This window comes from Lagopus muta, chromosome 15 (genome assembly GCF_023343835.1).
Source record: "Lagopus muta isolate bLagMut1 chromosome 15, bLagMut1 primary, whole genome shotgun sequence".
Lineage (NCBI taxonomy): Eukaryota > Metazoa > Chordata > Aves > Galliformes > Phasianidae > Lagopus > Lagopus muta.
The window spans coordinates 1,724,393-1,752,205 of NC_064447.1; the positions used below are offsets into that span (position 1 = coordinate 1,724,393).

Consider the following 27,813-nt stretch of genomic DNA (forward strand, 5'->3'; position numbering starts at 1 on the left):
CGCCCGCCCCGCACCGCCCGCACGCGCACGCGCAGCCGCTCCCCCCCCCTGCGGTGCCGCGCGTGCGCGGGGCGGTGCCCGGGATGGCGGCGGGGCCGGCGGGGCGCTGAGGCCGGAGCCGCCCGCTCGGCGGGGGCCGGTGAGTGCGGGGCCGGGATGCGGGGAACGGGCGCCGGGTCGGGTCGGACCGAGCGGACCCCGCGCCGCCGCTTCCGCGCCGCGTCCGATCCCGCAGCGCTCCGCGGCCCGGCTTCGGGCGGAGCTCGGCCTTCCGGGGAGGCGGCGCTCGGTACCGGGCGGCTCCCGGAGCCGCGTCCCGCATCGCCCGAGTGCGGTCGGCTCCGGCGGGGGGGCCGAGCGGTGCGGGATCCGAGCGCGGGGTTCGGCCGTGCGAAGCTGCCGCGCCGCCCGTCGCGCACCGCCGTCCGGCCGCTCCGGCTGCGCTGCCCCGGCGGTGCGGTGCGGTGCGCTCCCGGCTGTGCGCCGCGCTCCATGGCCGCGCTGCAGGCCGCCCGCTGGCTCAGCGCTGCGTGGCTCGCCGCGTCTCCTTCAGCGGTCGGGGCTGAGGCTGCCGCGGCCCTGCGCTGCTGTGCCGGGAGCCGCTCGGTGCTCCCCGCTGAGCCTCTCCCTTCCTGCATCACCTCCGGCTCCGGGCAGACCTCGCTGGGGACGCGGCCGCTGCCGCCCGTCTTCCGTGGATGCTCCCTCCCCGAGCCGGGGGAAGGTTAAAAAAAGCCGCGTCTGCCATTTCCAGGCTGAGTTTCTATGGTGACGGTGCGTCGGAGGAGCAAAAATGCGGCGAGAGCTCTGAAACCACCGCCGGCTGCGGGCACACGTGGGCTTTGCCCGGTGCTGCTGGCCGTGCCCTGCTGCGAGCACGGAGCTCGGGGAGCCGAGCTGCACCTGTGTGCTCAGCATCCATCAGCACCCCGTGCAGAAAGGGGTTATTGGCAGAGGACGGAGATTATATCCTGCTGTGGAGGCAGTCGATAGGACAAGGGGGAATGGTTTTAAACTGAGACAGGGGAGGTTTAGGTTGGATATGAGGAGGAAGTTTTTCAGCCAGAGGGTGGTGAGGCACTGGCACAGGTTGCCCAAGGAGGCTGTGGATGCCCCGTCCCTGCAGGCATTCAAGGCCAGGCTGGATGTGGCTCTGGGCAGCCTGGGCTGCTGGTTGGTGACCTGCACACAGCAGGGGGTTGGAACTGGATGAGCACTGTGGGCCTTTTCAGCCCAGGCCGTTCTGTGATTCTCACAGACACTGGCTGTGTGTCCCCTTCCCAGGGTTGGAAGCAGATGATCTCTAGGATCCCTTCCAACCAAAGCTGTGCTGTGATCCTTTGGGCACTGTGCTCTAGGCCAGGGAGTGCCTTCTAAAGAAAGGTTTTCCCTTCAGGTTGATGTATGCTTAGGTTGAAAAATCCATTCCTGTGGGTGCTCCAAACCTGGGATTCACACTCATGTCTGTCAGAGGAGCTGCTGCTGTAACTGAGCTTCTTGCTTTTGTTCTGTGCTGAATGGAAGGTTCAGAGGATGTTTTCTTGGGGCACTTGTTAGGGTGGAAAAATGGTTGGCTGTAATGAAGTTTGCTGATATTGCACAGTGTTGGTGTTACTGAGAGCTGCCTGGTGCTTCCTGGGAGCCGTGATACCCCCAGGAGGGATGCAGGTCAGGGGCTGCAGCCCTTCATCACACTGCTGTGCCCCAGAAACAGAGCACGGAGGGTCTCAGTTCCCCCCAGTTGGCTCCCAATGCCCTTCAGATAAGTGCAGGATGGATGTTTCTGCTCCTTGGCTGTGCTTGGGGTGCAGCCACATACTTGGCTGCGTGGGTCAAAGTCTGGAGAGGGCTGGGGGAGTCCCATGCTTTCCTGTGGCAGAGGGATCATCTCACAGGGTACGTGTGGACCAGAGGCCTGTGGAGATGAGATGGTGTAGGATGAAAAGTCCCCTCGCTGTTCCTTCCCTATTGCTGCTGGGAAGAGGTGGTACCTGAGGTGCCTTTTGTGCTGCTGCAGCAGACCTCTTCTGCTTTTTCTTGCTTACTGCACAGCACAGGACACACGAGCACAGCTGCTGCTCGCTGCTGTGGGGGTCTTCTGCATCTCGTAAGGCTGGTGGGTTTTGCTCAGAGGTTGCATTTGGGCTTTGAATTGGGGATGGTAAAGAATGTGGCAGGGCAGGAGGATGCTTCAGGGGCTGGATGTGGAGGGCGGGCTGGGCACATGAGTGCTCACTGTGTTACCTGCAGAGCTGCGCGGATCCCACCCAGCACCCAGCTGCTGGAGCTGTGCTGATGGCACGTTGTGACATGGATGGTGATAGGACAAGGGGAATGGTTTTAAAGTGAGACAGGGGAGGTTTAGGTTGGATATGAGGAGGGAGGAAGTTTTTCAGCCAGAGGGTGGTGAGGCACTGGCACAGGTTGCCCAAGGAGGCTGTGGATGCCCCATCCCTGCAGGCATTCAAGGCCAGGCTGGATGTGGCTCTGGGCAGCCTGGGCTGCTGGTTGGTGACCTGCACACAGCAGGGGTTGGAACTGATGAGCACTGTGCTCCTTTTCAACCCAGGCCGTTCTATGATATGATTCCATGGCACGCAGGCATCCCTCGCTGGCTGCAGCCAGACCTCCGTGGGTCTCACAGAACAGCTCGTGCTTTGGCACGGCTGGAGCCGAGCGCATCGCCCGGCAATGGGAGCTGAGGATCTGCGCCCCAGCGCTGCCCTGCTCCTCCTCCCCATCGCAGGGCTGTGCCTGCAGCCGCCTCTCCTCCCTCCCTCTCTCCCGCTGGCCGCTGCTGCTCAGCTGACTGGTGGTGGGGCTGCGGGGCTGGGAGGGACCTCTCCCTCCTCCCGTGGGCAGGGCAGCCTCAGCCGCGGCACGGCGGAGGGTTCGCTCCATCTGCCTGGCACCTGCAGGCCGTGTGGCAGCGCTGGCCTTGTGTTTGCAAGCCGTGCTTTTGTGCAGCATCTGCTGAAAGCAAGCTGGCTGCCTGGCTGCCTCTGCTCGAGCAGCGCTGCGAGATCCGAGCATGGGCAGGTGGGGTCTGGGGAGCTGACACCGTGCTGACAGAGCTGGAAACGTGCTGCTGAGCATCTCCTGTGGCTGGTAGGTGATGTGTGTGCATGTGTGTGTGCAGCACGGCTGCGGGGTGCTGCTGTGGGAAGGGGATTTGCTGCTCTCAGCCCACAGCTGCACACTGTCAGTATTTGACTTGAGAGTTTCTTGCCCTCAGCTTTGTGGTTCGCGTTTCTTTGTCCCAGTTGCTGCGTGTGATGAGATTGAAGGGAATTCAGCTGCCTGCCACAAAGACCTGTGGGTTGAGGGCTGTGCAGCAGACGATTGGTGTGTTGCACAGTCCAAGTTCGTGAGCAGGGCTGTGCTTCCTCCTCTGTCCTGCAGCACGAGGTCAGCACAGCTGGGCAGGAGCACTTCCTTGGGAAGCCCCTCAGTGCTCAGGGCTGGCTGAGGGCTGCAGGTTCCTCCAGGGAAGGGAAGGGCTGGGGTGCAGCACTGCAGGGCGCAGACCTTTTCTCACCCTTGCCTCTCACCTGGCATGAGGGTTTGTTTGGGAAGAGCACTGCTGGCATTGCACAACCAGCACTTGTGAAGCCTTCGCAATGCAGGAAGCAGAGGCGCAGCCTGAAATCTTAACCAGCCCCACATTAATGGGCTACAAGAGGTTTCATGGCCTTCGTCAGGGCAGGTGTTGTGTTTCTATGCTCCCTCTCTGTAACAAACACGTCTCCCTGCCTGTGGCTGGGTAAAGGACCCCTACAGAGGCTGCAGCTGCCTGATGTGGGTCCCAGGGCTACGCAGCAGCTTCCCTGCTATCCCCAGCAGTGAGTGGAAGTGCTGGGGCAAGGCTATGGGGCAGAAGCGTTCTTGCTGTCTCCTGCTGTGCCCACTGCAGTGTCACAGTCTGCGTGGTGGCTGCAGCATCCCATGTGTGTCTGGGCTCTGTGACCACAACATCTCAGTGCTCACAGATTGCGTTTCCAACCAGCAGCTCCCTCACTGCATATCTCTCTGCTCAGGGTCCTGTGGACCAGGACTGGGCAGCACCAGAAACCACGGCGCCTCTGGCTCTTGAGGGCTCTTAATGACCCTTTCAGAGGGAACAGTGGAGTTATTTTCCATTCTTGTGGGGCTGAGCCAGCTGTTGCGACATCAGGCTGGGAATGGGGAGAGCTGCCCTCCTGGCTGCGGGGGCATGGGATGTTCCTGGATGCACTGAGGTGGCTGCTTTGCTCATGCCATCACTGGGGGTTTCGTGTTGTTGCTCCTGCCTTGCTGCAGGGGTGCAGGTGAAATCTGTGGGGCTCAGCATCCTCTGCCCCACCCTCCACAAGCAGTGAGCCTGGGGCTGAGCAGCTTGCCAGGCTGTGGGGCCTCGTGATGGGGAGGCAGCTCAGGTCTGCAGCACGCTGGTCACTGCTCTCTTCTCTCCACAGAGTCCTGCAGAGCGGCGGCGGTCCCCGTCCGATGGGAGGATGGTTGTTCTCAGGCAGTTTGGGCTGCTTCTCTGGAAGAACTACATCCTGCAGGTAGGCTGGCACGGCGCGCTCAGGCACCTGGGCACCACCAAATGTCACTCAGCAGGGGTTGCAGAGCATCCTGGTTCCTGTGCTTGTATGTCAGGGAGGGACGAGCAGGCGTTGCTGCTCTGTCCCCATCCCCTTCCTTCCACACTTCACCATTGCCCTCACTTTTATTGGGTGCAGCTTCACTTCCCACAGGCAGGACAACCCACGTGGCCTCCTGTGTGACAGTGGCTTTCTGAGCTGTCTCACAAACCCTCTGACATCCTCTGGAGGTGGTGATTGCTGTAAACCTACTGTGACCTGGTTGGTTTTTCTCGATTAGTTTGTGCTGTCCTCAGAAGCAGCTTTTAGGGATGCGTGGGCTGCTTTAAACCATACTGTCCTGGCATCTACTCCCATCCCAGCTTTGTGCATGGCAACTGGTTGCTTAAGGGGCTTAGGGAGCTTAGGGCTCGCTGCCCAGGAGCTGGCCTCCCCCAGTGCCACGAAGGGGCTGTGGACTCCTGGATGCTCAGCCTTTGGCAGAAGATGTGCTCCCGGTGAAGGCATGGAGCTCCACAGCTGTCAGCTGTGCTGTGAAGCTGGGTGCTGGGCCCAGGGCTGAGGACACGCCTTGCTCAGAGCTGTATGATTATGGATGAGTGTCCCCAGTGCCTCTGAAGCACTGCAGTTTGAGTGACTTGTGCAGTAGCACCAGGCTATGCTGGTAAATGTGTGCTAGCTGCTGAGTTCACAGAGTCAGGCAGTTGTTCTGGAGGCAGTCCAAGGGGCTATTAGAGGGTTAATTTGGTTGTAAATCAGCAGAAGGCAGCTGGTTTGCAAGAGCTGCGTTATAAAACCATCAGACATCTGCAATGCTCGCTTTTATGAGCGTGGCCTTTGGAGCACTCCTTTTCCTGCCAGCCCTGCTGTGGTGCTGGGCTTGACCCTGTGCTCCTACTTGGGGCTGTGCCCCTCTCTCTGACGTGGTGCCCAGTGGTCACTGATCCCCTTGGGACCAGCTGGAGGTGATGACCAGATGGAGCTGAATGCCCAGCTTGCTCACTGTTTTCCTCCCATCTGAAAAACAAAACCTTTCTCCACTCTATAGAGAGCCTGTGAGGTTCTGACCTAATGTGCAGCACCAGTCAGGGGTTGGTGTTGGCAGATCTGAAGGAGCAGCCTTGGAGCACAGCTTTGGAGTGGAGGCAGGGAGGAGACACAGCAAGCTGCGGAGGTGGCCACGTTGGGAAGATTACCTCTTTGGTGCTGCTTGTGCCCTTCTTGTCCCACCTGTGGCAGACAGAGGCTGCAGTGCCCCTTGCTGCTGTCTGAGCAGGAGCACTTGGAGCACTTGCTGCTTTTGCCAGCACGCACAGCACCAGGTTCCCACTGAGGCTCTCTGGCCTTGGGCACGTGTGGAGAAACCTCAGGAGCTGTAGCTGCAGTGGTTGAGGCTGGATGAGGTGTATTAGCTGGGGTGCTGGCAGCTCGTGCTGCAGGAGGAAGCACAGGGGGTGCAGCTCCACCCAGTGTCCCATTTCCCCTCCGGTGTTTGGGCCAACTGGGATCTGCTGCCCATGGAGGGGCACAGCATGGCAGCCACCTCCATCCCCCACGGGGCTGAGCTCCCGTAGCGGTGCACTGCTGTCTGCCAGCAGCCATGGAAAAGCCCACTTAAAACGCTATTTAACACACAGGCTGAGCAATATAGCAGATAGTGGAAAGCTTGCAGTGTCTGGGAGGCAGCTCCTGTGGGGGCTGGGGGCCAAGGAATGGGGCACAGCCGTAGAATCACAGAGTAGTTGGGTTAGAAGGGTGCTGCTGCAGACTGGCTGCCCCAAACTGAGCTTCAGATTCAAGAAGCGTTCTGAGGCGCAGGGTGATTTTGGGGATCTTCTTTCCCTTCTTCCAACGTCGACATTTATTTCCACCCCTCCCTCCCGGCTTCCCCTCAGAAACGTCAGATTTTGGTCACCATCATAGAGATCTGCCTGCCGCTGCTGTTTGCTGCCATCCTGATCGCGCTGAGGCACCGCGTGCACTCCGTCAGCCACCCCAACGCCACCATCTACCCGTCCCTGTCCGTGGATGACCTGCCAGGTTTCTTCTACCGACGACACTCCAGCAACCCCTGGGAGCTGGCGTACGTCCCCTCCAACAGCAGCGCTGTGCAGAGCGTCGCCAGAGCTGTGGAGAGAGCTTTGCCCATCAGCATCCGAGGTGAGCAGAGCTGTGCAGAGGTGCTCAGGGGGTGCTGATGCTTTTGGGGTCTGAGTGCTGGGGTGGTGGCAGCGCTCTGAGGGCTGAACTTGCCAGCTGGGCTGAGGTGCCCAAAGCAGAGCTGTGCCCAGCGGCCTGGTCTTACAGGGAGAATCTGGGTAAAGGTTTGGACAAAGGGCATCCAAACGGGATTCATTTATGCCTCATCAATCCGCCTTCCATCCTGGGAATGGGTGGGTTGGCTGGAAATTCCCTAATGAATTTTTATGTGGATACATCAGAGGACTGCAGAACGGTTGGGTTGGAAGGGCCCCCCCCAGCCCTGCCATGGGCTGTGCCCCCCAGCTCTGCTGCCCATTCTGTGGCCATGGGCACCTCCAGGGATGGGCACCCACAGCTCTGGGCAGCACTGCCAGCGCCTTCCTGCCCTCTGAGTGAAGGATTTCCTCCTCACATCTCGCCTAAATCTTCCCTCTTTTAATTTAAAATCATTTCCCTCTGTCCTACCGCTGTCTGCTGGTGGTGCAGATGCTCTTTTCCAAGGATGCATCAGTTTTGTCAGAATGTCAAGGCAATGGTTTTATTTTTGTTTCACGAAAACTATAGCTCTGATTTTTGTCATATCTTGTTACAGTTCCTATCTAGAAAATTATGGCCTTAAAATAGTTGAAAGTGGCTGTCACTTCCTCACAATGAAGCATTCGGAAATTTCCTTGCCCAGAACATTTTAGCACTTCATGTTTCAAACTGAAGATAATGTGAAAGGAAATCCAACAGCAGGCTGTGGGATCTGGTCAACACACCTGGGGGATGGGGTGCCATCCAGAGAGACCCAGACAGGCTGAGCAGTGAGCTCAGGTGAACCTCGTGAAGTTCAACTTATCCAGTTGCAATGTCTGCACTTGGATTGAGGCAGCCCTCGCTACCAGTACAAGCTGGGGGGTGAAAGGATTGAGCACAGCCCTGCTGAGAAAGGCCTGGGGGTCCTGGTGGGTGGCAGCTGAACACGAGCCAGCAATGTGCCCTCACAGCCTGGGCAGCCAACCGTATCCTGGGCTGCATGCAGAGCATTGTGGCCTGCAGGGCGAGGGAGGGGATCTGCCCCTCTGCTCTGTGCTGTGAGACCTCACCTGGAGCACTGCATCCAGATGGGGAGTGCTCAGTACAGGAGAGACACGGAGCTGTTGGAGTGCATCCAGAAAAAAGCCACAGAAATGATGCAAGGGATGGAACACCTCTCCTATGGGACAGGCTGAGAGCTGGGGATGTGCAGATGGAGAAGAGAAGGCTGTGAAGGCTGAGAGCCCCGTGTCAGTATCTAAAGGGGAGCTACAGGAAAGAAGGGGACAGACTCTTTATCAGGGTATGTGGTGATAGAATAAGAGGATATGGTTTCAAGCTTAAAGAGGGGAGATTTAAGTTGGATGTAAGGAAAAGGTCTTTTGCAGTGAGGGTGGTGGTGGACGGGAGCAGATTGCCCCATGATGTGGTTGATGCCCCATCCCTGGATACCTTCAAGACCAGGCTGGATCAAGACCTGGGCATCCTGATCCAGCTGTGGTGTCCCTGTGCATTGCAGGGAGTTGAACTAGATAGTCTGTAAAGGTCCCTTCCAGCTCTATGGACTCTGGTTCTGTCCCTGGGGATGGCAGGGCTGCGTCCCGCACGGATTCCACACCTCCCACATTTGGGACACTCCAGCTGTGCCTGGGGTGCATCCCTCCTGCCCAGCATCGCAGCTGGGAGCTCAGCACCGCTTTGCTCTGTGCCCACGCGCACCCTGCTCACAACTTTCCTGCCCCACAGCCCAGGGCTTCGCCTCGGAGCGAGAGTTTGAGGATTACGTCCGACGGGACAACCGCTCGGGCAGCGTGCTGGCTGCCGTCATCTTCAAACACCACTTCAGCAGCAGCACAGACCCGCTGCCCCTCCAGGTGAGCAGCTCAGGGCCGGGGCGCTCTGCGTGCAGCCCTCCCAGCAGCTCAACAGCAGCCGCTCCGGGAGCGTAACCCAGGTTTGTGCCTTTGTGGTCAGCCTGACGCGGCCGTCGCTGTTCTCCTGGCAGGTGGACTATGAGCTGCGCTTCAAGTACAGCCCCAGGAACGCCCCACGGAGTGAGCAGACGGGGCTGAACCCCAACCTGGACCGGGACTGGCACACCAGCTACCTCTTCCCACTCTTCCAGCTGCCTGGGCCCCGCGAGGCCAAGTTTGCGGATGGCGGAACGCCGGGTAGGGCTGTCGGGAGGCATTGGATGCTGCTCTTCTCTCTGTTTGAATGCTTTTTGAATGGTAAAAGCCCAAACCGTCTAGGAGTTCTCATGCTGTTTAAAGACTTCAGCTCTGTGGTTTGGGCACAGTTTTTTAACGAAAGCCAAACCTCAGACTGAGCAGGAGGCAGCAGGGCCTTGCAGGAACTGGCACTGGTTCCAGGAGAGCCCTGCTCTCAATCCTGGGAGCTTCCTCTGTGGCTGCAAAGGGGCTATTTCTCCCAGTTTTCCTTCTGGCTCCACAGTGACATCAAGAAAAGGATTGAGAGAGCAGGCAGACTCACTCATCAGTGTGAATAGACTTGAGAACGATAGGACCATATCTCCTAGTTCAAATATTTTGCAGGGTGGGGTGACCAGAAGCTAAGGTCAATTCCCTCATTACAATATTTGTTTAGCAAATTAGTTAAAAACATTGTTAGTGATTACGTATTCTCATCTTTTCCTTATCTGTCCAGCTCATTTTAAGCAACCACCTCTTAAAACGCTCATCTGAGGCTTTCTAAACAGAATCTGAGCTTCATTTTAAGTGGCAGAAATCCCAAATAAAAGCAGAGCAGTTAAAAAGCAGTGAAAGATTTTTTTGTTTTTTAATGCACAAAATGTTTAAGCCAAATGTGTCAGCAATGGGCTGTGTTCCCCCTCACCAAAATACATCCCAAAAAAGGACCACGTGTGAGCTGAGCTCAGTGGCAGTGTTGGTGACTGATGATGACCAAGAATCTCTGTCCTTAGGAAAACAAAAGCATGCGTGCAGAAAGGTTGCAGTTTATGTTGAGGTTTTCTGCCCCCTGCCTTTAAATGAAGATTTCAGTTGCTCTGGAATGGTGGTGCCACGACAGCTGTGTTGGTTTTGCTTTTCTTACAAGCTCTTGTAACGTTTCCTGCTCCTCTTCCCCAGAAGTCCCTCCCATACCAGCTGCCTCTCTTCCAAGGGGGCTGTGCTGTTCTCTGCTTCCCAGGAACAGTGCCTGTTTGTATTCCCCATCTTGTTGCCTTGCAGGTTACATCCGGGAGGGCTTCCTGGCGGTGCAGCATGCCGTGGATCGGGCCATCATGCAGTATCACACCAACAGCTCTGCCCCCAGCCTGCTGGAGAACGTCACCGTGGTGGTGCAGCGCTTCCCCTACCCGTCCTATGTCAACGACCTCTTCGTCCTCGCCATCCAGAACCAGCTCCCACTGCTGCTCATGCTCAGCTTCACCTACACCTCGCTCAACATCGTCCGTGCCGTTGTGCACGAGAAGGAGAAGAAGCTGAAGGTAATGTTGGGGCTGCACACCTCCTGTGGCGTGGTGGGCCAGGGGCCAGTAGCACTCACTGCTGTTGCTGCAGGTACTTTGCACGCTGAGCTGCTCACCCCTTAAATGAGCCAGGCAATGACAGAATCCCCGTTGGCTTTGCAGCTTTGCAGCCAGCACATGGAGGTGGGCAGGCACGCTGGCAGCAGCGGGTTAGCAAAGCCCTGGAGGAATGTTGCTAATCCTGCTGCCAGGAGCAGTTGGCCAGACTGCAGGCTGAAGGGCAGCTTGGCAAGGAGCAGCTCTGGCCGGTGCAGGAGTTCAGCATGTGGGAAACAGGGCTTTGGCCTTTTAAATTTAGAAACTTGTGTTTTTGTGCTATGTACGTGTTTGTGTGTGTGTATGTGGGCAGCAGGGAGCTCAGTTGATGCAGTGCTCATTGCAGCCGGATCAGGCTGTCCTGCCCCTTCTGCTGCCAGCCCCTCCTGCTGTGCTTTGGTTCAGCTCAGCTCCTGAGTACCACTCCAATGAGAGTCTCCACCTCCCCTTGCTGTGCCTGCATCCCCCTGCCTGGGTCATGTGAGTTCAGCCATGGGTGACAGTGTGACCTCCCTGCAGGAATACATGCACATGATGGGCCTCAGCAACTGGTTGCACTGGAGCGCCTGGTTCCTCATGTTCTTCCTCTTCCTGCTGGTGTCTGTGTTCTTTGTCACCGTGCTCTTCTGTGTCAAGGTGAGTGTGTTTCCTCAGGCCAGAAGCTCTGTGCTGATGGGGCACGAGGGCGGCAGGGCTCCTTTGTCACAGGTTGGTCTGTACCAGTGACTCAGGCCTCATACGTGTGCCTCAGAGCCTGGAGCTGTTGGGTGGACAGAGCCTGAGCACTGCAGAGGGTACCTGAGAGCCCATTTGAGTCTCTCTCAGCTTCAAGGGTGTGAATTGACAACCTTGCACCCAAAGCTGCCTTTGCCAGCAGTTCCTCCCCCAGGAGGAGCAGACCTGTCCCACTGCTGAGCACTACATGCTCGGGGGATGCAGGCTGCCCTCGCTGTGCACCCGTGGCACAAGAAGCACGAGGTGGCTCTCTGGGTGCAGAGCACAGTGTCCTCATAGACCCTGCACGGGGACAGCCCTTGTTTCCTCCCTCTGGACTGTTCTAAGAGGGCCAGGGTGTTCCTACCTGCCTCTACATCTGTCTTTAACCATGGAGACCATTAGGTATGGGATGCCCGTGTGCCTGCAGCCATGGCCAGCTTTGCCAGCTGCAGAGGTAACTGCTTTTTCTCTGTAGGTGAGTGAACAAGGAGCTGTGCTCACTAGCAGTGACCCCACACTGGTGTTCACCTTCCTCGCCATCTTCTCCATCTCCACCATCTCCTTCAACTTCATGGTGAGCACCTTCTTCTCCAGAGGTGAGTCCTCCCCGCTTGCCTCCTTGCAGGGCTGGGTCTGCCAACCATGCCATCCCCAGGAGCTGTGCTGTAAAACTGTGGATTGATTTGGGTGTTGGGGATACTGGGAGGTCAGTGGTGCATCCAAAGCAGGGCCAGCTCCAGAGCCGCTTGAGATTGCTGCGTGTGGAATAACTTGCTTTGACTGCAGAGCTGGGGCCCTTCTTTTTGTTGATTTTTTTTTTTGGCTGCGTTTTCCACACAATGCTTTGGCAGGAGATGTGTGTACTGTCACTTCTCAATCCATGTCAGCTCATGTGTTGGGGCCTCATTCACCTGCTGTGACCCCAAGGTGTGCTGGGTTGGGCTGGGCTGAGAGCCTCCTCCAATGCTGACTGTGGGGTTGGTACTTCAGCCTTGCTGTGGGGCTGGGGCGAGTCATCATCCGCCTGTAACCACAGCTCCTCCAAAAGCTTGGATCTCCAAGGGTGGCAAGCTGGTGAGAAATGCTCAACAGCACCAATGTGTGGTTGATGTTTCCCCTTCTGCTCTTCTCTGTGCTCACAGCAAATGTCGCAGCTGCTGCTGGAGGCTTCCTGTACTTCTTCTCCTACATCCCCTACTTCTTCATCTCGCCTCGCTACGACCTGATGTCCCACAGCCAGAAGCTGGCATCCTGCCTCATCTCCAACGTGGCCATGGCCATGGGAGCACAGCTCATAGGCATGTTTGAAGGGAAAGGTGAGCACAGGAGCCTCTCTGCCAGGGTGGGTCTGGATGGGCAGTTGGGGGGCAGAAGGAAGTTCGGCAGAGACGGAGCAAGAGCAGGAGAGGTGATTGCTGGGTGCTTTGCAGCTCTGAGCAGCACCAGGGCTCTGCCCCTCTGAACCCATGTGTCTGACAGTCATGAAATGAAGCCTGGGCTATTGCCAGACACTTTGATGGCAAAGCTAATTTTCTTCTAAAGGATGCTAATTAATTGCATTTCCTCCTTTCCAATGTTCGTGTTGGTTTTTTGTTTTCTTGTTGTTGTTCTCTAATTTGTATGTCAATAAGAATTTGCTGTTTGCTCCAACAAAGGCAGTGTTTTTGCAGAGCAGTGTCACTGAAAGGAGCCTGCAGGGGTGGAGGGGCAGCGACTGCAGATGAGATGGTTTCTCCCAGGGCAATTGCAGGGGGTGTGATGAAAGATGTGTAAGGAATGGAGTGGGAACCTTGAGATTTTAGTATGCTTCTGCTCCTCTTTTTTTCTCTACATGTATGAAATGGATACTGTGGGGCCACGTGTGTGCCTTTCGTTGTGGAGCAGTGAGTTAGAGCAGGCAGTGCTATCTTACAAGCCTGGGAATGCACTCTGCTCTGCTCCTTCCTCTTGGGGATGAATGAGCTCCCTCAGCAGAGGTGAGCAGCGTCCTGTGTCCCTGCAGGGACTGGCATCCAGTGGAGGGACCTCATGAAACCTGTCAGCGTGGATGACAACTTCACCTTGGCACAAGTCCTGGGGATGCTGCTCCTGGATTCAGTGCTCTATGGCCTGGTGGCCTGGTATGTGGAGGCTGTCTTCCCAGGAGAGTACGGCGTGCCTCAGCCCTGGTACTTCTTCCTGACGGTGAGCACTGCTTACACACCCCTCCCAGCAGGGCTTATGGCACGGATTGATGATGTTCCCTGCTTTTTGCCAATGCAGCAGGTCAGACTAAAGTGAAACAATGGCACTATCAGCTTCCAGAATTCGAGGTGCTTGCTATGTGTCCTCATTAGAAGAATGATCTAGTCAGCTTTTTTGATGTGACGTACATCTTGCAGGTCTTCTTGGCTTTAAGTCTTTGTCCCGACACTTCTTGGCACGCATGGTGTTACTAATATTGTCTCCATGCCCCCAACATGAGAGAAAAGCATTAACTTCTTCACCCTGCACTAGAGAGAAGCCTGGGGTGGGAGTCAGCAGGTGGTCACTTGGGATTGCCCTGAGCAGTGAGGTTTGGCTGGGTCTGCCCCGAGCCATCACCAGCAGCCACAGGGGGGGATATGGCTGCGGGTTGTCACCCATCAGCTGTGGTGCTGTCACTGCCAGCCCGGTGCCATCACCAGGTCTGGTGTCATCCTCAGCCTGTCACTGTTGTGTGACGGAATCCCCTGAGCCGCAGTGACAGCAACGCTTCTGACTGTAAGCATTGGGAGGCTTTTCCTCCTTCTCTCTCAATTCCTTATTGCACCATGGTTTCAACTCCCTTTCTGTAGCTAGACTTGTGCAGAGCTCTTGGTGAAGCAGGAATGCAGCTGTCAAAAGCCCCCATGGGCTGGAAGGCTGTCATACTGTGCTGCAGCTCAGTGCTGCCCTGTGCTGGGCACGTCGCTGTGTTGCCCTCGTTCTTAGAAAGCCAGGTCCAAAAGGGTGAAACTGCAGCACTGGACTTTAGCCCATTTCTGTTACAGGATGCAAGGGTTTTTTTGGAGTGGTTATTTGTTGCATTTGCTCTTCAGGCTCTTCTGGGCGAGATGCTTCTCCCTGAGCAATTTTATTTCTTGCTGCCACATTGGCCTTTCCTGTGGAAATGAAGACAGGGAAAAGTCACAGGGAGAGGCAGCCAGGGGATGGCAGGAGGTGCAGCTCTGCCCTCTGGTTACTCTGCCTGCACTGCCCAGCATCTGATGGGCCAGGAAGAGCAGCCTTGCAGTGGGGCACCTGTGTGGCAGAGCAGTGGGGAATGGGTTGGTGTGGGCCCGTGCCTGAGGCTTTTTCTGTCTTCTCCTGTCAGCCCTCCTACTGGTGTGGGCAACCCAGGACTGTCATTGGAAAAGAGAAGGAGGAGGAGGAGGACCCTGAGAAAGCCCTGAAGAGCCAATACATCGAGGAGGAGCCTGCTGACCTCGTGTCAGGGATCAAAATCAAGCACCTTTCCAAGGTATTACCTTCACAGCACAAGCACTAGGGCAGCTGTTGGTCCTGTGCCCCCCAGTGCTATTTCTGCATTAGGGCAGCTCTTGGCCACATAGCTTCTGCAAGGAGCACAACTCACGTCTTTTCCTGCTACAGTTTTTCAAGCAGCCTCGCAGTACCCTGGAATTGCAGCATGCCTTGATCCTCGCTGTGTAAGGCTGTGGGCAAACTGCAGCCTCACCCTGCAGTGCTGGAGCACGGTGGTCCAGGAAGAGCAGTCCTAGAATGGTGTATGCTCACCCACACAACAGCACTGCCCACTGCATGGTGTCGTTGGTTTTCTGAATGCTGCCACCTGCAGGGAGCTTACCCATGTTTGCTGCCCTCTGCTCCTCAGGCCCTGTAGTGTGGGGAGGGACCTTTCCCAGAGCTAGCATCTTTTAGCTGTGGACTGAAGTTTGGTACCCACAAGTGAGTGATGTCTGCACTGAGCCTGCTGGACACTGCTGTCTAATGCCAACCGCAGTGATTATCATGGCCTTGCACTGCCTGGAGGTGCAGAGGGAGCAGATCTGACAGCACTCGCTGTGAATACAGCATCAACTTGTTAATGTGATCTCCACAGGTCTTCAAAGTGGGAAACAAGACAAAAGAGGCAGTGAAGGACTTGACGGTTAACATGTATGAAGGGCAGATCACTGTCCTGCTGGGACACAACGGTGCTGGGAAGACCACCACTCTGTCCATGCTCACAGGTAGGAGCTGTGAGCTGCCATGGGGCTGGCATGTGGCAGGGGCAGCTGCTGGGGCCCTGCAGGCAGGGCTTGTGGCATTCCTGGGGGAGCAGAGCTGTGCCTCATCTCTTCAACTGGGGAGGGGTTTTGTTCTTCCCTGTTGCACCCTGGGCTCACTGAGCTGTCAGATGAGATGGTGCAGTTATGATGGGGATGGCTGGGAGCTGTGTTGCTGCCTGGAGAGATGGAGGGAGCTGAGCGATCAGCCCCAGGGTGACACCAGGACAGAGGCTGTGCAGGTCACAGGCAGTCTGACACCTCTGTGTCCTGGCTGACTGCTGCAGCCTGTCTGGCAGAGCAACACAAGCTCATGGGTCGCTCCTCCCAGGTCTGTACTCCCCAACAAGTGGGCAGGCATACATCAACGGCTATGAGATCTCACAGGACATGGTCCTGATCCGCCGCAGCCTGGGGCTGTGTCCGCAGCACGACGTGCTCTTTGACAACATGACAGTGGAGGAGCACCTCTACTTCTATGCAGGGGTGAGTGCAGTGCTGGGGGCACTGCCTGGCAGTGCATGCAAAGCTGGTGCTGGGGTGGGTGGGTGGGCAGCATGGGGCTCACTGGGTGGCAGCACGCACTGCTCACAGGTCTGTCATCATGCAGGCTGGGGGTGATGCCCAGAGGGTAGGCAGAGGCCATCTCTGTACTGCCTTGCCTTTCTGCCTGCATGCGGGAGGGTGCGTGGAGTGGGGGCTGTGGTCGGGTTCAGCAGCCAGTGGCTGATGAGGTGGGAAGGATCTTTGCTGGGGATGTTTGCCACTGCAACTGTGCTTAACCTCCTTCCCCTCGTGTGGCAGCTGAAGGGATACCCAGCCTCCAAGTGTCCCGAGGAGATCAACCACATCCTGCGGATCCTCAACCTGGAGGACAAGCGGCACTCGCTGACCAAGGCGCTCTCTGGTGGCATGAAGCGCAAGCTGTCCATTGGCATCGCCCTCATCGGGGACTCCAAGGCAAGCAGCTGTTGTGGGATTCACTGAGAATCCTTCTCTTGGCGCCAGCAGGGGCTCTTGTCTCTGAGGTTGTCCCTTACCTGTTGTGGGCCAGTGAAGTGGCAACAAGGAGGAGGCAGGAGCACTGCCATGAAAGGCAGAGCTCCCAGAGCTCTGGAGCAGCTGTGCTGCTTGGATACTCCTCCAGACAAGACCGCTGCATGCACACTGGGAGCTCGGGGCTTCTGGATCCAGAGCAGATCTCTGGCACTGCTGTGCCTCTCTTGACCAGCGCTCATCTCCGATGTGCAGGTGGTGATGCTGGATGAGCCAACGTCAGGGATGGATCCAGCTTCTCGCAGGGCCACCTGGGACCTCCTCCAGCAGCAGAGGAGCAACCGCACCATCCTGCTGACCACACACTTCATGGATGAGGCTGACCTGCTGGGGGACCGCATAGCTATCATGGCCAAGGGCGAGCTGCAGTGCTGCGGCTCCTCCCTCTTCCTCAAACGTAAATATGGTAAGGAAGGAGCAGGCAGGTTGTGCTGGAGTGTTTGTTCCTGCCCTCCCCTTCATGCTGTTAGGCCTGTTTGGAGGCTGGAACCCACACTCACTCCTCATGGCTGCACAGCTAGTTGCGCAGAGCTGGCTGGTACTGCAAAAGGCTTTGCTTTGTACTTGCTTTCAGCCCTTCTCACTGGCCTTTGCGTTCCCTGCAGCCCATGCAAAGCCAGCAAGGCCCTGTGGTGCTCAGAAGCCCCTCTGTGCTCCAGCACCTCAGAGCCATGGCTGGCCCGGGCTGTGCTGTGACTTACCCTCCTTTCCCCCCTCTTCCCAGGGGCTGGATACCACATGGTGATGGTGAAGGAGCCGTACTGTAACCTGGGGGAGATCTCCCGCCTCATCTGTCAGTACGTGCCCAACGCCACCATGGAGAGCAATGCTGGGGCAGAGCTGTCCTTCATCCTGCCCAAAGAGAGCACTCACAGGTAAACAGCATCATCTGCCCTCCCTCTGTGCACGGATCCCCCTGTGCACACTGAGGCCTGGCTGCTGTAATCATGGGCTAGCTGGGAATGGAAGGTGCAGGGGGACATGCAAGGGTACAGCTGCAGTGCTGGTCCAGGGAAAGTGGCTTTGGTTCCTCCTCTCACCACGGTCCTCTCTTGAGTCTGCTGCTGTGTTGCTGTCTCGCCAGCATGCCTGCCATGCAGTGACTGCATGGGATGAGGTATGGGAGGCTGGGAGCATTGAGTCTCTGGATAGCGTGATGTAACAAGGATGGCTGAGGCTACCTGTGCAAAAGCAGCAGCAGAAAATGGAGCCTGAAATCTGCTCCTGGGGGGAGGAGGGGGCTCAATGCTGCAGAAGCAGCACCCAGAGCATCGTAAGATCTCTTATCTCCTCTGACTAGGCTGAAATCTGGGGCCTGAGGATACGGGATGCCACGTTGTGCAGCTTTATCTGCTGTCCATTAAGACATCATTGTGGATGGTGTCTCCACCCAGCTCTGGGGAGCTCTGCCTGGTGGAGCTGGCCTTATGCCAGCAGAAAGGGCGAGCAGCAAAACCTGACACCTCATTTATCCTTGCAGGTTTGAGGCCCTATTCACAGAGCTGGAGCTGAAGCGGGAGGAGCTGGGCATTGCCAGCTATGGGGCCTCGGTCACCACCATGGAGGAAGTCTTCCTGAGGTGGGGAGCTGGCAGGCCTGGATGGCAGCAGGGACCTGGGCTGTGGTCCAGCTGGTGGGAGGAGCAGTGTGCACGTGGGGAGGAGCTGGTCCTCCATCTCAGGGTCAGTCCTTGGAAGCAGGTGCTCAGGGTGCCTTCAGGGCTGGCAGCACAACTCGTGTGCTTTAATCATTTTCTGTGAGAGCTTTCATGAGGGGTATGGGCCTGGGATCAGGGCAGTGTGTGGGCTGGGCTGGGGTCTGTGACTGGAAACATGAAGTCCAAATCTGAGCGTGAAGTCCCACTAAGCTCCTCTTCCGCCTTTTCCCTGCAAAAACGAACATGAGTTTTGATTGCATTAAAAGAACAAAAGCCAAACCGCAGTTGCAACTGTGGAAGAAACTTCATGCAGGCAGCACTCTCCTCCCATAAGCCCTTTACTGAGTTCTATGTCTTAATGCCCAGACTGGGAGAAAAACAGCTGCCTGGGGAAGAGAAGGAAGTTTGAAAACTTAACCTGGCACAAACTGCACTTGAGCTGTGTGTGCACGTGTGGGTTTTGTCTCTTGAGGTCTCCAGCTTGATCCTCTCTGGGTTGGTGCCTCACCATCTGTTCTCCATCCTGGCACAGGGTTGGGAAGCTGGTGGACTCCAGCATGGACATCCAGGCCATCCAGCTGCCTGCTCTGCAGTACCAGCACGAGCGGCGCTCCAACGACTGGGCCATGGATGACTCCAGCAGCCTGAGTGGGATGACAGACATGACAGATGACAGCGGGGCACTCATTACAGAGGACTGCTCCAGCATCAAGCTCAACACTGGGGTGAGTGCAGGGTGTCAGTGCCACAGGAATGGCACCTGTGGGACCCCTGCACTGGTTTTACCATACAGAGCCTGCCTGAGGCCAGTCTGACCCTGTGTAATTTGGAAGTTGTGAATGTAGAAGCAAACTCTGAAACTTCAGTGCACATTGTTTCAAGAGTTGCTTGGGGTTGGTTGCTGGGGTGGGTCTCTGCTATCCTTTTTATGTTAATTCTTCACTGTAGAGATGCCTTGTTTTGAAGATATCCAGATGATTCCTGCTCATTTATCACCTGCTATTGCTAAATCCCTTGGCATTTCCAGCGGGGAGATGAGAAAAACAATCTTCCTTCCCTCGCTGGGCCCTTCACGGCCTGCTGCCTCACGCCTGTGATAAGTTGCCTTGTCCTTCTCAAGGGCATATCTGCAACCAGAAAGACAGAAAGATGTTTGTGGTTTAAAAAGCAAAGAAGGTGCTTGCTTGCATGGGCTGGGTGTCTCAGCCTGGCCGCTTTGACATGTTGCTGTGCTGCACCAACCCCATTTGTGAACCTCCAGTGCTGAGCTTCGAGCAGAGGTCAAGGACCTGTCCGAAGCTGGTATTTAGCACCTTAGCCCCCAAAGTGCCTGCTTCCCATTGGGAAGCTATGGATTTTGGGCAGCTGACTTGCTGCACTGAATCAAGCAACTATCCTGCTCACTGCTTTGCTGCAAGCAGGTGGTGGGGCAAGCTGTGGACTGATGGAAGAGGAAGGGACAGGGAGGGGGCTTTGGACTCACACCCTCCATGCAGGATGATGGCTGCCTGTGGTGGCAGGGCAGGCTCTGACCTGGCTTCTCCCTTCCCAGTTCTACCTGTGCTGCCAGCAGTTCTATGCCATGTTCATGAAGCGAGCCATGTACAGCTGGCGCAACTGGAAGATGGTGGCAGCGCAGTTCCTCGTGCCTCTCATCTTCACTGCCTTCGCCCTCATCGTGGCCAAGACCTTCCCTGGGCCCAGGGACTCCTCCATGCTGAGGCTGACCCTGGAGCCCTATGGGCAGACCATCGTGCCTTTCTCCGTCCCCACCGCCTCAGGGCTGCCGCAGAAGCTGGCGGAGCAGTTCGTGGAGCTGCTGGATGCCCAGCACCAGTCACCACTGGAGGTGCCAGGTGAGGCTTTGCAGAGCACTGGGTGATGCTTAGTGGGGGCTTTTCCTGCCAGGGCTGGGTCCCGTTTGGCATATCCTATGGTATCATGTCCTGCACAGGGGGGTACTGCAGCTGGCTCCTGCCCCTCCTCCCCTGGGCAGACCTGTGTTCTCTGTAGCACTGTGTTTGTGGCCACCATTAGGGCAGGGTGGGCAACAAGGGTCGGTGCTGCTGGGGTTTTCTCCAGTTGGCCTCAATCGCCTTCCTTTTGCCTGGAATCCCCTTGTAACAGCAGTGGTGTTCTGCAGGTGGCCTGGAGGAGTACCTCATCTCAAGAGCATCTGAGGAGGGGGGGGCCTTCAATGAGCACTACATCGCCGCTGCCTCCTTCGAAGGAGTTGACAACCACACGGTGGTCACTGCACTGTTCAACAACCAGGCCTACCACTCTCCAGCCACTGCCCTCATGTTGGCTGACAATGCTGTCTTCAGGGTGCTGATGGGCCCCAACGCTTCCATCACAGTCACCAACTACCCTCAGCCCCGCAACATCACCGAGAAGGCCAAGGACCAGCTCATGGAGTAAGTCTGCCTGGTGCTTGCATTCCTGCTAGGGCTCACAGCATGCGTTTGGCACACATTGGCTTGATTGTGCTGGCAGAAGACTCAGACAAGAGTTTCTCAGACCTCAGCGTGGCTGTGATTGCGCTCTGGAGGCAGGGTAGCAAAGCTGTGTGGCTGACTGACCTGCCTTAAGCCTGGCAGCCTGTAGCTCAACACACACAACTCAGTGGTTGGGGGTTCCCCTTTAGAAGCTCGCAGCCTGTGGCTGGGGACCCTTTCCCTGCAGAGCTCAGCTGCTGGACGGCAGAGGAGCTGTGTGGCAGTGCAGCCCATGGAGCCAGGGCCTGGGCATCATGTCTTCCAGAGGGATGATGCGTGGGACCTGGCAGTGGTGTGCTGGGGCAGTGCAGCTGTGTTGTCCCTCACGTAACCTCAGCGTTGGTCTGTCACGCTGTTGCTGTTCTAACCGCTGCTGCTGCTCCCCTGCAGAGGCCAGACTGGGTTTGCCATCGCCATCAACTTGCTGTACGGCATGGCCTCGCTCGCCAGCACTTTTGCTCTCCTGCTGGTCAGTGAGCGGGCCATCAAGGCCAAGCACGTCCAGTTTGTCAGCGGCGTCTACGTGGTCAACTTCTGGCTGTCAGCCCTGCTCTGGGACATCATCAACTTCCTCATTCCGTGTGCTCTGATGCTGGTAAGTCACCTCTGACAGCCTCATCCCTCCTGTCGCAGGAGCTGGGGTGGCATCATTTGCTCTCGAGACAAACGTGCTCTCTCCTCACGTTGCTGCACCCCAGGTGATATTCCAAGCATTTGATGTGCAAGCCTTCACCCAAGACAGCCACCTTGTCGATGTGATGTTGATCTTCCTCCTTTATGGCTGGGCCATCATCCCCCTTATGTACCTCCTCAGCTTCTTCTTCTCAGTGGCAGCCACAGCCTACACCCGTCTCACCATCTTCAACATCCTCTCGGGCACAGCCACCTTCCTTGCTGTCACCATCATGAGCATCCCAGGTGGGTCAGTCCCTGCCCAGCCCTGCGCCCTGCCACCACAAAGAAGACAGCCCTTGAGAGGGCTCTGTCACACTTAGATCCTGGGTCTGTCCCATGCACCAGAAAAACCTAAACAGCCCCTTCTCACCAATTAAACGTGATAAAATGTGTTGGTTCTCTTTCTGAGATATATCAGGGTCTTTCTCTAAACCCAATCTGTTGATCCTCTTTCAGAGTTAGGCTTGGTGGACCTCTCCAGAACTCTGGATAAAATCTTTCTCACCTTACCCAATTACTGCTTGGGTCAGTGCATCAGTGACTTCTACCAGAACTATGAGTTCATTCAGTTCTGCACCTCTTCTGTTGAAGCCATCTTCATATGCAAGGCATTCAGTGAGTCCCCCCATCGCCTGCCCCTGCTGCCCTTCCCTCTTCCTCATCTGCAGCCACACTGGGCTCCCTCTGGGGTGGGCAGGGGGCTGGGAGTGTTGGAAAGGCTGGTGTGGGACCAGCAGGGCTGGGGGTTTGGCATTCCCTACCAGTGCCTGGGGAGGAGATGCTCACCTGAACAGGTGGCTGTGGTGTCACGGGGCCTTTAACCCAGCCTGGGCAGTAATTCCAGTGACATTTTAAAGCAGAAGGAGCATTTGATAGTGACAGCAATCTAGTTAAGGAATCTTTTTTCTTACTACTGATTTGGAGGAAAATGTAAAATAAGGAAGGTTTCACAGAGCTCCCAAGGCAACCCAGTCCTGATAGATCTCCTGTCTCCTCTGTGTGCCTTCACTGAGCATCTTCTTGGGGTCAGGAGCTGAATCCTCCAGGGAGAAGTGCTGGAAAGAGCTGTGGGCAGGGATCCCAGTGTGGGCTGGGGTGGAGCTGAGGCTGGCAGAACTCCCAGCTTTCTCTGAAACTTTTCTCCCTGGAGTAGAGATTGATTTGACTTTGTTCCAACCCAGATATCAGCTATCAGGTGAACTACTTTTCCTGGGAGTCGCCTGGGATCGGGCGATACCTGACCTCCTTGACCGTCCAGGGTTTCTCCTTCCTCTTCCTCCTCTTCCTCATTGAGACAAACCTTCTCTGGAGACTGAAAACTTTGGTCTGTGGCATCTGCAGGCGGCGGAAATGGGTGAGCTGAAGCTTGTGGGAGGCAGCAACGTGGTGCAGGTCCTGTGGAGCGTGCGGGAGGGCAGAGAGGCGTGCTGTCCCTATTGAGAGAGGGCTGATGGAGCAAGTGGCTCCTGCGTGAGCTGGGAGTGCCTGTCTGGACAAAGCTGCTCCCACAGCAGCAAGGTGACAGTGGTTTTTTGCCCTGTGTTCAGGTGGCACTGCTGAACAGTGTGTCTGTGTTGCCTGAGGACCGGGATGTGGCAGATGAGAGGAAAAAGGTTTTGGAGTCACCACCAGAGCTGCTGTCATCACTGAGCAGCCCTCTGGTCATCAAGGAGCTCACTAAGGTGAGGAGCACGTGGCCCTTCTGGAGCACCGTGCTGTGAGCACGGCCTGCTGGCCTTGCTGTGCCCTCAGATGCCTTGCATGTGATGTGACCAGCATGCTCACACCTTGCCATCCCCAGGTCTATGACAGCCGGGAATCCCTGCTGGCAGTGGACAGGATCTCTTTGGCAGTCAGCAAAGGGGAATGCTTTGGTCTTCTTGGCTTCAACGGAGCAGGCAAAACCACCACATTCAAGATGCTGACGGGTGATGAGAGCATCACGTCGGGGGATGCCTTCGTGGATGGCCACAGCATTCTGGCCAACATCAAGAAGGTACGGAGGGCTGCAGGGGCAGCACATTGTGTCCTACGTCTGCCTGGGCTCAGCCCCTTGTGAGTGCCCCTGGGGAGGGCACGGCTGTGGGTGCCAGGGGCAATGTGGTGCACCAGGGATGTGGTGGTCTGATCTGGTCCAGCTTTCCCTGTTAATCTGGTCACTTGAAAGCAGTCCTGTGGAGAAGAGACTAGCAGATATGAAATGAAGGGAAATCTCACAAACCTTCTGAGGGTGGCAAAGGCTTCGTTAAAACTGTTTAGCTCTCTAAATGGCTATGTGGAAAATGTGATCTAGTGCAGTTAGATGGTGGCAAGTGAGATTTCCAGACCTCTGACAGCTGAGAATTGCCCAGGCAATTGCAAGGCCAGAGATGAGTCACAATCTGACCCACCCTGAGCACGGATCAGAGTTTTGATTCAATCCCTGGATGCACGCATCTCTGCCAGCCCTAGGCACCCTGTGATATTGAGCCTTGTAGCAAAGCTCCGTGGGTGCCAGGCCCTCTCCCAGTGCAGAGCTGCAGCTGAGCCAACCCCTCAGCTTCTTCGTGCCCCCAGGTGCAGCAGCGGATCGGCTACTGCCCTCAGTTTGATGCCCTGCTGGAGCACATGACGGGCCGTGAGACGCTCAGCATGTACGCCAGGCTGCGGGGCATCCCTGAGCGTTACATCGGCAGCTGCGTGGAGAACATGCTGAGGGGGCTGCTGCTGGAGCCCCACGCCGACAAGCTTGTCAGGACCTACAGGTGAGAGGAGGCTCCAGGGGGGCGAAAGCTCCCCCCGGCTGGGGGATTCTGCCGTGCCTGGCTTTCCTGTGCTCAATGCTCCCCTCTCTCCCCCACAGCGGTGGTAACAAGCGGAAGCTGAGTGCTGGCATTGCCCTTATTGGTGGCCCCCCCGTCATCTTCCTGGATGAGCCCTCCACTGGTATGGACCCCGTGGCCCGGCGTCTGCTCTGGGACGCGGTGACTCGGACACGGGAGTGTGGCAAATCCATCATCTTCACCTCCCACAGGTGAGTGTCCCAGCAGTGCCCGGCCCCACAGCTGGTCAGGCGGAGTTGGGGGTCCTGCTGCCCCCACCCTGCTCAGCAATTCCCTCCCATCCCACAGCATGGAGGAGTGCGAGGCGCTGTGCACGCGGCTGGCCATCATGGTGAACGGGCAGTTCAAGTGTCTGGGCAGCCCCCAGCACCTGAAGAGCAAGTTTGGCAGTGGCTACACCTTGCTGGCCAAAACGCGGACTGATGAGGAGGGCGAGCTGCAGGCCTTCAAGGCCTTCGTGGAGAAGACTTTCCCAGGTACCTGAGCTGCTAGGCAGGGTGTGTACGTGAGCTCCCCCATTTCACAGCTCACAGCCTCTCTCTGCTGGTCTCTTGCAGGCAGTGTCCTGAAGCACGAGCACCAGGGCATGGTGCACTACCACTTGACCAACAAGAACCTCAGCTGGGCGCAGGTAAGGGATGCTGGAGCACGTGTGATACATGGGAAGAGAAGGGAGGGGAGGAGGGGGAGTGGCCACTTTGCACAGTGGTGATGGAAGGGCTGTGTTTGCTTGTTGCATCCTTCCCAACCCGTATCTCCCTCCTGGGAAGCACAGCGCTGGTTCTGGGTGGGCTCAGAGCCACCTGAGCCTGCAGTGTCTGAGCCTTGCTGTTCCCTGCTGGACCCCAACCCAGGGGACGTGTGGTTCTTAATGGAGTTGGACACCCTGCCCCATGGTCTCCATGGGGAAAGCTTGACTCCTATGCTGGGGGTACCTGACAGTAACTGATGCTGCTGTGCCATTCCCTGCAGGTCTTTGGGGCCTTGGAGAAAGCCAAAGAGAAGTATCGCTTAGAAGACTATTCGGTTAGCCAGATATCCCTGGAGCAGGTCTTCATGAGCTTCACTCGCTTCCAACACTACACAGAGGACAGAGGGAAATGAGCAAGAGCCCTTCACGTCCTCCTTCATGGACTGGCCCCGCCACCTATACATAGTATATATAGAGACAGTAATTTATATATCAGCGTGTGTCTTAAATAATGTATAAATGTAAGAAAATTTTCACTGGGGAGGGGGGAGAGGATGGAGTCGTAACCTCCTGCGATGGGGAGCACAGGGCTCCGTGTGCATCAGCTGCCCGCGCACACGTGTAAATGAGTGTGTGTGTCTGCCACTTCCACCCGCATCTGTGGCCAAAAGAAAGGCCCTCCAAGCAGGGGAAGGGGTGGCTGGGTGCTGGTGGGTGCTGCAGGCTGTGCCGGAGCCTCAGGTCCCCGTGCCCCCCCATCCTGCCCCTCGTCACGCACACTGGGAAGCGGCTCTGCGGTCTCCACGCGCACATTGAGTTGTGTTCTGTGAGGTGGTTTGCTTGTGGTTTATCAGGATGCTGTCCAATAGCTTAGATCCAGAATGGTTGCTGGGTTCATGGGGATGCACTGTGCCAGGGGGAGGGGACGCAAAACCCCCATCCCAGCCTTAATGGCATGGAGATGCAAGAAGGGAAGCTGGCACAAGCAGCGTATGCTGATTGTTCCCTTGACACCAAAACCCTCGGTGCCACCGTGCCTGGCTCTGTGACAAAAGGGAACCTCAGGAGCTCCTCTTGCCTCCACTGCTCAAAAGCAGGGGCAGAGGGAGCCTGGCGCAGCCCCGCTGTGCTGGGAGAGGCTGTGCTCATGGAGCAGCGCCTGGCACAGATGAATCACAGCCCGGGGCTCCGTGTGTGGGCAGCGATGGTTGGAGGTGCAGCCTGCTGCCTCGGCACTGCTTCCGTTAGAGGTTTAAACAACAGCACTGCCCTGCAGCGTGTTCTGCAGCACTGCAGCACAGCCTGTGCCCACATTGCTCCCTGTCCCCCCACCCCACGCTGCCCTGGCTGTGCGCAGTGCCCGCAGGCAGCACCCAGGATTTATTTTCGACGTCTCCCAGCGTTTGCGTTGCTTTTCTGTTTGTTTGTTTTCTGTACGTGTCGGTTGATTCTCATCTGTCTCTAACTGGTCCCTGTGTCACCTGCGGGCAGTTGCCTCCAGCTGCTCCGTGATCAATGCAGAGCTATTTGCACTATAGTCCTACACACAATTGCACATACTAAATGAATTAATATTTATGGCAGGGGGTGCTGATTCCCTCCCTGTGATTGCATTGTCGGGTCGGGGTGTCCTTTGGGTTGGGTTTTTGTTCTGTTCCTGTAACTGAATCATCCTTTCCTGTTCCATTTTTTTTTTTTTTTCCCTCTGCCTAATGTTGTTTAAAAATAATGATGGTGCATCATGTTACTAAGAGTTTCCCCGGATCTTCATGGGGTTGTGTGGTTATTAGCAAGCAGCCAGCAGGGGAGCACAGCCCCTGGGACAACGACTGTGCTTTCTGCAAGCATCCCTGTGTTGTGGGGGGTGGGGGGATGATGTGGGAGAGCAGCGCAAGGAAAGCAATGCTGCTTTCTCTTGGGGCCACCAGGAAGGCTGGGACCCTCTGTACAGGGCAATGGCAGGATGCAGCAGGGCTGCTGGGGCTTTGCCTTGCACAGGGGCAGCAGTGGGAAAGTAGGAGCAGGGGGGCTGTGTGGGCTTATGGGAGGTGCTGCCCTGGGTACCACCGATCCTGCATCCTGGCAGCCCCGTGCCTCTCTTTGCTGTAGCACCAGCCCACACCGGGACTTGCTGCACTGGGGCACGGTCAGCAGGCAGCGCTGCTGTTGCTACCTGTCGTGATCCCCCTCCTGCAGCACCATCTGGGAAGCCTGGGAAAGTGCTGTGGCTGCTGCGCCAGGCTGCAGTACAGTTGTTGTTCCCACCACAAGAATAAAGCTTTCCTTTTTTTCCAGTGGGTGTTTTCTGGCTTTCTTTGCATTCAGTGAGCGGCTCCCTGCCCTGCGTGGCTTGGTCTGGGAAGGACCTGATGGGGCTCCTGCACAGGGACTCAGCCCGGACAAAGCTGCACCGGGGCCCTTCGTGGGGTGCAGCCCCTGCAGCGGCTGTCCCGCATGAAGGCTGTGCTGCAGGGCTGCTCCCGGCCCCCTCCTCCCACTTCCTTACCCCTGTGAGGACCGCAGAGATAACAGAGCTGCAGAGATAGCAGAGCCCTGCACAGCTCCCGGCCGCGACGCTCAGCCCCCCGGCAGCAGCACCTCCAGCTCCACGGGGCGGCCGCAGAGGGACGATCCGAACCTCTCCATCTCTGCGCCCCTCCGCCGGGCCACCAATGCTCCACCGGATCCAAACTGTCCCCGGCCGCAAGCCTCTCACCCACAGGCAGTTTCAGCGCTTTATTGTCTGTCCTGCTACAGTGACCCGCTGTCCTCCAGCGGGGAGGGGGGGGGGGGGAGGGAAGGGGGCCGCCCGCACGCCCCGCAGTGTCCCGGAGCTGCAGCGGGCTCAGAACTGGCACTTAAGGAATCCCGGCCGGGGCCGCACGCAGCTCCTCCGCCCCGCACCGGGCATGGCTGTGGTCCGCTCCCGCTGTCCTCGGGGTTGGCAGAGGGGCACGGGCTGCTGTTGCCTTGAAAAAGGTGTTTAAATATCACGGTGCGTCGCGTCCGACCGGAGGTTCTTGGCTTTGTGGTTTGCTGTTGTTGTTTGCGTTTTCTTTGCTTGTTTGGTTGTTTTGTTTTTTTAATAGGTTTT

The 27,813-nt window shown here is 56.9% G+C and overlaps 1 protein-coding gene across 2 annotated transcripts; it reads left to right on the forward strand.

Moving 5' to 3' along the window:
- The first annotated feature begins 65 nt into the window (after positions 1-65).
- Positions 66-27,803, forward strand: ABCA3 (ATP binding cassette subfamily A member 3). Of its 2 annotated transcripts, none has more exons than XM_048961589.1 (31): positions 66-139; positions 4,455-4,547; positions 6,482-6,746; positions 8,553-8,680; positions 8,812-8,977; positions 10,019-10,278; positions 10,876-10,992; positions 11,549-11,669; positions 12,216-12,389; positions 13,076-13,257; positions 14,408-14,554; positions 15,155-15,284; positions 15,652-15,806; positions 16,125-16,280; positions 16,572-16,782; positions 17,101-17,251; positions 17,857-17,955; positions 18,566-18,758; positions 19,586-19,889; positions 20,177-20,450; positions 20,922-21,126; positions 21,230-21,449; positions 21,663-21,821; positions 22,388-22,560; positions 22,754-22,888; positions 23,008-23,202; positions 23,763-23,950; positions 24,049-24,219; positions 24,317-24,504; positions 24,586-24,659; positions 25,001-27,803. In XM_048961589.1, exons 2-31 carry the CDS (start codon positions 4,494-4,496, stop codon positions 25,130-25,132), a joined length of 5,127 nt encoding a protein of 1,708 aa, XP_048817546.1. In that variant the 5' UTR covers positions 66-139; positions 4,455-4,493; the 3' UTR covers positions 25,133-27,803. The 2 variants fall into 2 exon arrangements, with proteins under 2 accessions (XP_048817546.1, XP_048817548.1); XM_048961591.1 differs by lacking the exon at positions 66-139 and adding an exon at positions 2,580-3,108.
- Positions 27,804-27,813: the final 10 nt, after the last annotated feature.

Bases quoted from the DNA above. Each gene is read 5' to 3' on its own strand.
- ABCA3 (XM_048961589.1), top strand. From the start codon at position 4,494: ATGGTTGTTCTCAGGCAGTTTGGGCTGCTTCTCTGGAAGAACTACATC. The intron at 16,281-16,571 runs GCAAGCAGCTGT...TCCGATGTGCAG, and splicing joins CCCTCATCGGGGACTCCAAG to GTGGTGATGCTGGATGAGCC. The intron at 21,450-21,662 runs GTGGGTCAGTCC...ATCCTCTTTCAG, and splicing joins CACCATCATGAGCATCCCAG to AGTTAGGCTTGGTGGACCTC.